This window comes from Glandiceps talaboti, chromosome 17, assembly GCF_964340395.1.
Source record: "Glandiceps talaboti chromosome 17, keGlaTala1.1, whole genome shotgun sequence".
Lineage (NCBI taxonomy): Eukaryota > Metazoa > Hemichordata > Enteropneusta > Spengelidae > Glandiceps > Glandiceps talaboti.
The window spans coordinates 21,477,209-21,487,411 of record NC_135565.1 but is presented as its reverse complement, the minus strand read 5'-3'; the positions used below and the strand labels follow the sequence as shown (position 1 = coordinate 21,487,411).

Sequence of the window (10,203 nt, the reverse complement as noted above, 5' to 3'; positions counted from 1 at the left end):
AATGTTTCACTTTGGACGTAGAGAATTCCTGTGTATACTTTATATACATTTTGTTATGCATCTGGTTTTCCAAATATATTTTAGTAAGAATGCATTAATAATCACTGCTATTAACAAAAATTTTTGGTGTAACTTATATCATTGAAAAAAATTATCAGCATAAAGCACATCAAAATTCAATTACATGTAAAAATTAATTATACAGTACTTCCTATCCTAGGTATTGTACTGAGAACACTGCATATATATAGTCAAAATTAATGACAAGTCTTAGTACATCATACATACAGAGAGTGTCAGTCTTATTCCATTTATAAAGTTACAATGTTGGATATTGAGTCTACATACATACATACATACATACATACATATATGCATACGTACGTACGTACGTACATACATACATACATACATACATACGTACGTATGTACATACATACATACATGAAATGTATATGGAACTTGAGAGTCGAGTCCGAATAAATACATACATGTATACATACATGTATGTATGCATGCATGTATTTATTCGGACTCGACTCTCAAGTTCCATTGCATACATTCATACATATACATTCATACATACATACATGCATGCATACATACATACATACATACATACATTCATACATACATACATACATACATACATACATACATACATTCATTCATACACATACATTCATACATTCATACATACATGCATACATACATTCATACATACATACATACATACATGCATACATGCATGCATACATGCATACATACATACATACATTCATACATACATACATACATACACACACATACATACACACACACACACATACATGCATACATACATACATACATACATACAGAGTGTTCATGGTCAAATTCCCTTTACAAAGTTATGGATGTGGGTATTGGCTATAATCTGGTGACTGAAAGTCCATAGGTGTTTCATAGTCATGGTAACTTCGCCCAGATGCGGTGAGATAAGAGGGCCCATCATTGTCACCTGCACGTTCTCTCAAATCATAGCCAAAATCCATATGAACTGGTGCAGCACTTGGAGCTGATGGCGGTGGTGGCGCTGATGGTGCAGCACTGAGTGAATAGCTCACAGGAATGTGAGGTACTTCCTTTGGTACAGATTTACCCCTTTTTCTTCGTACCCTCAATACTACAATGATGACCACTATAACGATAACTATTACAGTGATAACTGCAAGCACAGCACCAACAATTGCACCACTCGATACACTTCTGGCTGCTGCAGCTATTAATTTAAGACCAAGATGTGTATATTAATAAGTTAGTGGAATAAAGGGACCGTGACCGATGAATGAGGGCAGCCGATCGACTGGCAAAATCTGTGCATTTTAAACTTTGAAATGTTGCATGGAAACTGATATAGATGCCAAGAAACTTGCTCATTAATTTTCTAATCTACTAATTCTAAAGTCAATATTATGACTATCATCAGTTTTATCAATGTTATCATTACAAGTGGAGAATGCAAGGGCTAGGAGGTACAACCAGCCAACGATGTATCTTGGCAGCAGTAATGTAATGTAGTAATGTATGTATGTGTGTGTACTATGTATGTATGCATGTATGCATGTATGTGTGTGTATGCATGTATGTATGTGTGTATGTATGTATGTATGTATGTATGTATGCATGTATGCATGTATGTATGTATGTGTGTGAATGCATGTATGTATGTATGTGTGTATATGTATGTATGTATGTATGTATGTGTACTATGTATGTATGTATGTATGTATGTATGTATGCGTGCATGCGTGTGTGTGTATGTATGTGTGTGTGTATGTATGTATGTATGTATGTATGTATGTATGTATGTATGTTTGTAGTATGTGTATGTATGTATGTATGTATGTATGTATCTACATGAAAAAATGTATGTATGTATGTAGTATGTGTGTATGTATGTATGTATGTATGTATGTATGTATGTATGTATGTATGTAAACAGACTACCAATGACAAGTCTCTAGTCTAAAACAATGATGATGAGGGGAGTGATATTATTGGTCATTGTTGACTTACATTGACATGCATGTATAATATCTCCACAGTATGGCGTCTTTACTGACACGTCTTCATACAACCCATCACGACACCATTCACAGCTAACTGCAGCATTACAATCTCTAGAAATGAATGGTATTATATGATAAAAATGATTTTAATAATAATTAATAATGTAATTTCTTTTTTAAAAGCACACTACACTGTATCTCAGTGCTCTTAGCAATACTCAAAAAGGAAGAAAAATTGATAAAATGACAAAAAATAACAATTTATGTGGTTAAAAATGAAAAACAAAACATTACAAAGTAATCAGAAATATCCTATAGGCCAGCCTATAGACATGTCTATAGGCCGCCTATAGGATATTTCTGTAAGGGAAGGCTAAAATGACAACATTAAAGTGAACAACACTGTAATATTGCTTTAAATAAAAAGATGATTTTTAAGATTGTGTTTAAAAGATTCAACTGTACTATCCGAGTGAATACTAAAAGGCAGCTGATTCGACAGAATTGGAGCCATAATTGAAAATGCACAGAAACCATAATATTTATCTGTATGGGATACAAAACAATTAATAAACATTATAAAATTCATAAGCTGACTGTTTCAGGTAGGTAAGGAGGCATAAGTGTGTGTGCATGCACTCATGCATATGTCTGTCTGTCTGTCTGTCTGTCAGTCAGTCAGTCTATGCATCTACTATGATGTGTGTGCAGTCTATACATTCACATTTAAATAGAGTTGTTTGTTTACTTACAGTGCATCTTTAAGGCTGCTACACTTTGTCTTAAAACATTGCGGTAAATTCTGTAAATCCTTCCGTTCATTAATAATTGGTGCCGGGTCAACTATAGGGGGCGTACATGATGGTGAATCATCACTATAAGAACAATAAACATGTGAAAAATTTATAAACAAACACAATATTGAGAAATGGGGATATTGAACAATGCTGACTCAAGTTTATGTACACCATTGCTCAAGTAGCTATCCATCTGCTTTTACTTTGTGTGTTATTTGTTTTTTCTGAATAATTATCGATAGACAAGCTTACATCAAGAAAGGTTGCTCTCTGTAGAGTAAGTTGTGTTTGTCTGTTATGACTAATGCATTGTGGGTATATCATGTTTTATGGTGTAAAGTATTAAGTTGTAATCCAAACTGAGCATGCTCAGATACAAAGGACATGGGCTTATTAAAGACTGGTTTCCATCATCCTCTTTGCTTAGGACTTCATGATGAGACTGGTGTGGACTGATCCCATCATTCCCTTCACTAGGGCTTTAGGAATGAGGCTACATGGTTTCCAATCCCATCATCCTCTTTGCTAGGGCAAACAGGTAACCAGTCTAAGCATAACGGGCCCGATCATAAAGATAAACCTCTTGCAAGGATTGTGGGTAGCTAAGACTAAATCAATTTTATTTAAAACAACAATAATTGTTTTCAAAAGTGATTGATTCACATTAAAACATCACATTTTCCAAAAACATCATTCAATATGGCTTGTTTGCTGCAAATTGTCTTGTACCTCTACAGCAGATCTGAGCGGAGTCAATTGCTATGAATTATTCATTGGATGACAACATATATTCATTTGCATGATCATTCTCCCAACCCAGAGTACATATTTCTGCTGAAGGAATGCAATACTAGTGAAGTAAATAGAAACGTCTACGACGTTGGGGAACATGTGAAGCCTAGACCCAATATGTAGATACAGCCATATATCATAATATAATGTATATTATCTCTAGTATATTTTATAATACAATATATATTATCTTTCCTATATATTATTAATTGTTTAGGTCGCCAGTGTCAAAATATTACTAAACATAAGCACATCACTGCCTGGGTATTAGTTTAGATTTTTAAGATACGCAGTTCATATCTGAACAGGATGACAATAACACTGACCTTGTAAACTCATATTTGGGGTGACAATAACACTGACCTTGTTAACTCATATTTGGGGTGACAATAACACTGACCTTGTAAACTCATATTTGGGGTGCCAATAACACTGACCTTGTTAACTCATATTTGGGGTGACAATAACACTGACCTTGTAAACTCATATTTGGGGTGACAATAACACTGACCTTATAAACTCGTATTTGGGGCGACAATAACACTGACCTTAGAAACTCATATTTGGGGTGACAATAACACTGACCTTGTAAACTCATACTTGGGGTGACAATAACACTGACCATGTAAACTCATATTTGGGGTGACAATAACACTGACCTTGGAAACTCGTATTTGGGATGAAAATAACACTGACCTTGTAAACTCGTATTTGGGGTGACAATAACACTGACCTTGAGACATGTGAACTCGTATTTGGGGTGAAAATAACACTGACCTTGTAAACTCGTGTTTGGGGTGACAATAACACTGACCTTGTAAACTCGTGTTTGGGGTGACAATAACACTGACCTTGTAAACTCATATTTGGGGTGACAATAACACTGACCTTGTAAACTCATATTTGTCATCACAGTATTTATATTCAGCTGGAGATTCACAGGGGCACTCACATTTCTCAGCAATGTCTGCTTTCTGACATTTCTATAAAAAAGAATAACAAATTATGGTAATGATGGTAAGAAGGTAGGTAGGTGGATGGGTAGGTGGGTGGGTAGACAGACAGATGGGTAGGTAGGTAGGTGGGTGGGTGCATGGGTGGGTGGGTTGATGTATGGATGGATGGATGGATAGATTGGCAGACAGAAAGACAGACACACAGTTAGATAGTTAGATAGATAGATAGAAAGATAGATAGATAGATAGATAGATAGATAGATAGATAGATAGATAGATATAGGTGGGTAGGAGAGTAGGTAGGAGGTACTAGGTGTGTATGTTGTGTGTTTAAGTGTGTGCACTATGAATGAGAGAGAGACAGAGATAAATAGAGACAGACAGACAGACAGACAGACAGACAGACAGACAGACAGACAGACAGACAGACAGACAGGCAGGCAGGCAGGCAGGCAGGCAGGCAGACAGACAGACAGACAGACAGACAGACAGAGGCAGACATTTGGATCCTTTATATTCTCTCTATGAGAAATTTAAAAGTAGTTCTTAGATCATGTTAAAAGTTTGGTGCACAGGTTTTTCTGTTCGACGCCCTTATCATGGTCACAATTACATGTAGATGTTTTGAAGATTTTTGTCCGAAAAGTGACCCCTATTCGTTTTAAACATTTGAATATTAATGACATACAACATCTGTACCTACCTGACTACATGGGCAGACAGCAGGCTGGTGACATGTGTCACTTTGGTCAATGATACCAAGGTAAGCATTGGTTGCTCCTATTCTTTCCATTTGATATTGTTTACACCTATCACCATCTGCCATGTTATCAATACCATTGGGCAAGTTGTACACCTACAAAAGGAAAGCACGGCACTTACAATTTCAAGGCAAGCCAGCTCACTTGAAACAAAATGTCTCTAGGCTTATATTTGTAAACAAATCTTACTATCACTGCAAAATTTAATCGTCTGTCAAAATTCGACTTTCTTTTCATCATCTGGTATGACAAATATCTTACCAACATGACTGTATTTTCTGTTCATAATTTACGGTTCAACCATGTGAGCAGAACGTTTGTAAACTGGTATGAACTGGTATAAACTGCTTCAAAGTTTACATACAACATGTGAATAGATAGTAACATGGAAGTACTTCCATGATATAAACAATGATATTTCCATTCTGTATCACTTCGTACCTGATAGTAGTTTTGTAGGTTTATTTTCTGAAAGTCGACACATTTTGTCTTCACCAGAACACCTTCCTCTATTAAATGTTCAGCAATACTCCTAAGTTCTTCAACCTCTGTGATATGAGGTTTATCAATATTGATCTCACCATTGTCAACAGTAAAGAAAGAATCATGATAGATAAGGTAACCACTGCTGTCCATCACAAAGCAACTAGAATAGGGGAGGGGAGAAAATAGTTTAATAATTGCCACTGCTGTCCATCACAAATAGGGAGCATGAATTGTGAATACATTATACCTGTATCTACGGTCATTACACAGTGAATACAGCATACCTGTATCTACAATCATCACACTGTGAATACAGCATACCTGTATCTACATCATCACACTGTGAATACACCATACCTGTATCTACATCATCACACTGTGAATACACCATACCTGTATATACGTTCATCACACTGAGAATACAGCATACCTGTATCTACGTCCATCACACTGTGAATACACCATACCTGTATCTACATCATCACACTGTGAATACATTATACCTGTATCTACGTTCATCACACTGTGAATACAGCATACCTGTATCTACATCATCATACTGTGAATACACCATACCTGTATCTACATCATCACACTGTGAATACATTATACCTGTATCTACGTTCATCACACTGTGAATACAGCATACCTGTATCTACATCATCACACTGTGAATACACCATACCTGTATCTACGTTCATCACACTGTGAATACACCATACCTGTATCTACGTTCATCACACTGTGAATATACCATACCTGTATCTACGTTCATCACACTGTGAATATAACCTTTTCAGAAGGAAGGAGAAATAGGATAAAGTGAAATCCATCCCCATGACAGCGATGACTTCATCCGAGGTTCCTGAACTTGTTCCCTTGGTACTTAGTAGCAAAACAGACAAAAAAAACAATTTGTCAATCATTACTTATTAGATCAATTAGGATAGGAAAATGATCATAAGACAGTATCAATTAATATACTAATTATCAATGTCAAGTAGGCTAATGTTTACATCTGAAAAAAAGCCTTACTTATACGTCGCATCTATCTGAATCTTGTACGTATTAGGTCTAACGACCCATGTAGGATTAGGGTATTAGAAAAATATAAATAATCCTATCTAACCTTTATGTTTCCACTGACATGATAGCTCTGATGTGAGAACTGGGGATTAAATTATTGGCCTTAAATTATGATGGAACCAATACATATAATTATTATTATTATTATTATATTATATTATATTATATTATATTATATTATATTATATTATATTATATTATATTACATTATATTAATTCAATGTGATGGCGTAATCCTAGACATCAATTAAGATTTTATTAAGCCCCGTATGTATGTATGTATGTATGTATGTATGTATGTATGTATGTATGTATGTATGTATGTATGTATGTATGTATGTATGTGATGACGTAATCTTTGGTTTACGACATTTACTTACCTTTCAATTATCGTATGACTCATTGTGATGACGTAGCCAGCACCACTTGCTGCTCTGTAAGGCGCCGACAATGTTATGTCACCTTTATTGCTCTTAGCTCGTTCATACCTTATAGGGGACAATAAGTCCATTGTTATAAGTACTTTCTCCAGACTTTATTAGTAAATGGAAAGATTGAGACAGACAGACAGACAGACAGACAGACAGACAGACAGACAGACAGACAGACAGACAGACAGACAGATGGATAGATGAATAGACATAGTCACAGAGACAGACTGAGACAGAGGGAGAGATGGAGAGACAGAAAGAGACAGACAGACATACACAGACAGACAGACAGACAGACAGACAGACAGACAGGCAGACAGACAGATGGATAGATGAATAGACATAGTCACAGAGACAGACTGAGACAGAGGGAGAGATGGAGAGACAGAAAGAGACAGACAGACATACACAGACAGACAGACAGACAGACAGACAGACAGACAGACTGACAGACAGACAGACAGGATATCGGTCTGGCTGTGCTCTCTAAAAAATATTAATGGTATGTCATACATTGATTAGTGTCTGTTTGTTTTGTCGCTATTGACTATACATTAACATTCATCAACTGAAATGCTAACAAACAAAATGTAAAATGTTTTATATATCATATCTAAATATGTTATTTTTTTCTTTAAACTATCTTACCATGGTCTGACCATATGGTCATACGATGTATTCATTTGAACAGCTGGGTAGATCCGAAACACACCATTCTCTGCACCAATGTAGAGAAAGGCAGTATATTGACTGACGTCAGTGACGTCATCACCCTCCTCTCTCGATTCTGATAACCATACTTGATGTACATTGGCTGTAGCTACAACCATGTCTCTGACGCCATCCTGATAAAGAAAGATATGACTTTATACATTATAGATGTAATATACAGCTTGATTAATTATGTCATATTTATGTGGTTTCTTGTTGTAGCTATGTGTCTAATTGACAATTAAATCCTTGCACATCACCAAATATTGTCAATAAAAGTGGCATAAACTGAGTTTATAATATCACGGTTTTACTAATGCATACATAACTCCTTGATTAAACTATTTTGATTGATTGATTGATTGATTGATTGATTGATTGATTTTTATTACCTGTACAAGAAATAATTACAGATCACTTGGAAAAAAAACATTTATACACAATTTATACAGGCAATGGGAGTCAGAAAATAGCTTTGCTAATCAAGTCTGACCCCTTACATTAATGGTTAATGGTTAAACTTTCACGGGTGTTACTAAACGCACTTGCCCCTCCCCAACCCCCATCCCAATCCAAGTCATTTTAAAAGTGATGATTTTATATCATGTCAATGTAGGATTGTATATCTTCATTGATATTCATGACTGTTTTCTTGGCTATGGTTGCAGTACAATTCGTGACATAATAATAAGTTATAATGGTTTCAAATTACATGTGCATATACAAATATATCTTATCGATTTGTTTATATCATACGAATGATATATAATATTAATAAGGTCGCTCTACAAACTATTCATTTTACCTTGAAATACACAGTGGCCTCAGTTTCACCATTCATGTATTTCGTATATTGCTCAATTTTGTTGGTGTCTTCTTCATCAAGTAGATAACCTACAGGATCCTCAAATGATTCGGGGGCAAACTTTACTGACGAATAGTCTTAATGACAAAAATAAAGACCAGACAGTGAAAATCTCTAAGACAAGTTGAAGTTCAAATCCAAAATAATTAGGATAAAAAGCAACAGATGAAGCCTTATCTAACATTATAGTAACAAATAATATTATACGATACTTTCCTTAGATTTTGTCATGCACAATTATATGTAGTATTTATCTTTAAGCATTTGAAACTCACACAAAAACTGTGAAAATGGTTCAAACTGAGCAATTATATGGTGATAGTGATTAATCTAAGATCTGTAAGACATGTTATGTGTAAAATAAATAGGTGCTAATAATGTATACCTTTGCCTGCAAGCCTTGTGAAATGACGACACTGTCCCACTCCAGGTGTCAAATCTAGTCGATGATACACAAAATCGTTTCCTGCAGAACAGTATGTAAAATAAAAATATAGAATTTGCAAACAGATATTTTGCAAAACTTCAATTGCCACTCTCACAAGACACTTTGGTCTATCATCTCCTTTATTAGCACGTATTTTTTCAATACAATGCACTCTTCTCCACAAGCTTAGATTTTACCTTTCTCTGAAACAACGTTTATCATTTCATCTTTCCCCCAACAATATGATAACTATGGGATTGGCCATAACAAGATAATAGACAAAAGTCACTTTGAAAGTTGAATTTACGACTTTAATGTAGATTTAAAAGTTATGTATACAATACCTGTAGGTGATTGATGAGTTAGTCGAGATTGGTTATCGTTATCTGCCATTACCAAGCAAACTACGTAGGGTGTTTCAGCTACCTATGTAAGTAAAACACAAAATGAATCTAGTAACACATTTCATATATTACGGCTTGTCTACAACATGTTGGAAATGCACAATATATGACCTTTAGAATTAGAATATAGACATTTAAATTTCATATCGTATTATGTATCAAAAAACAAACACATTACATATGGTTTTTACACCACCAGTCCAAAGAAATATTATATACATCATTACAATGAAGAATATTCTTGGAGACTAGGGCCATATATGGTATTTAGCTAAACCGACGTTAGAATTAAGGATAAATTACGAACACCATCATGGTGTTACTGATAACCATAAGTCCTTATATGGTATTGTAGCTATCCTGTCATTTGAATTATGATAATTAAGAACACCTTATAAGGCGTTTCATCGTCCTATGAAATTAACATACCGATAAC

At 35.0% G+C, this 10,203-nt stretch overlaps 1 protein-coding gene across 1 annotated transcript in view; it reads right to left on the bottom strand.

Annotated features, from left to right (window-relative positions):
- Positions 1 to 839: 839 nt before the first annotated feature.
- The window catches only part of LOC144448283 (VWFA and cache domain-containing protein 1-like), a 29,204-nt gene continuing 19,840 nt past the window's right edge, over positions 840 to 10,203 (bottom strand). The window contains exons 14-25 of the mRNA XM_078138471.1: positions 9,708 to 9,789; positions 9,322 to 9,402; positions 8,877 to 9,013; positions 8,009 to 8,205; positions 7,310 to 7,417; positions 6,603 to 6,728; positions 5,799 to 6,003; positions 5,300 to 5,452; positions 4,529 to 4,623; positions 2,804 to 2,926; positions 2,059 to 2,162; positions 840 to 1,261 (exon numbers count right to left, since the gene is read on the bottom strand). Of these exons, the coding sequence (XP_077994597.1) occupies positions 891 to 1,261; positions 2,059 to 2,162; positions 2,804 to 2,926; positions 4,529 to 4,623; positions 5,300 to 5,452; positions 5,799 to 6,003; positions 6,603 to 6,728; positions 7,310 to 7,417; positions 8,009 to 8,205; positions 8,877 to 9,013; positions 9,322 to 9,402; positions 9,708 to 9,789 (1,782 nt within the window). The 3' untranslated portion in view covers positions 840 to 890. The remainder of the gene's footprint in view (positions 1,262 to 2,058; positions 2,163 to 2,803; positions 2,927 to 4,528; positions 4,624 to 5,299; positions 5,453 to 5,798; positions 6,004 to 6,602; positions 6,729 to 7,309; positions 7,418 to 8,008; positions 8,206 to 8,876; positions 9,014 to 9,321; positions 9,403 to 9,707; positions 9,790 to 10,203) is intronic.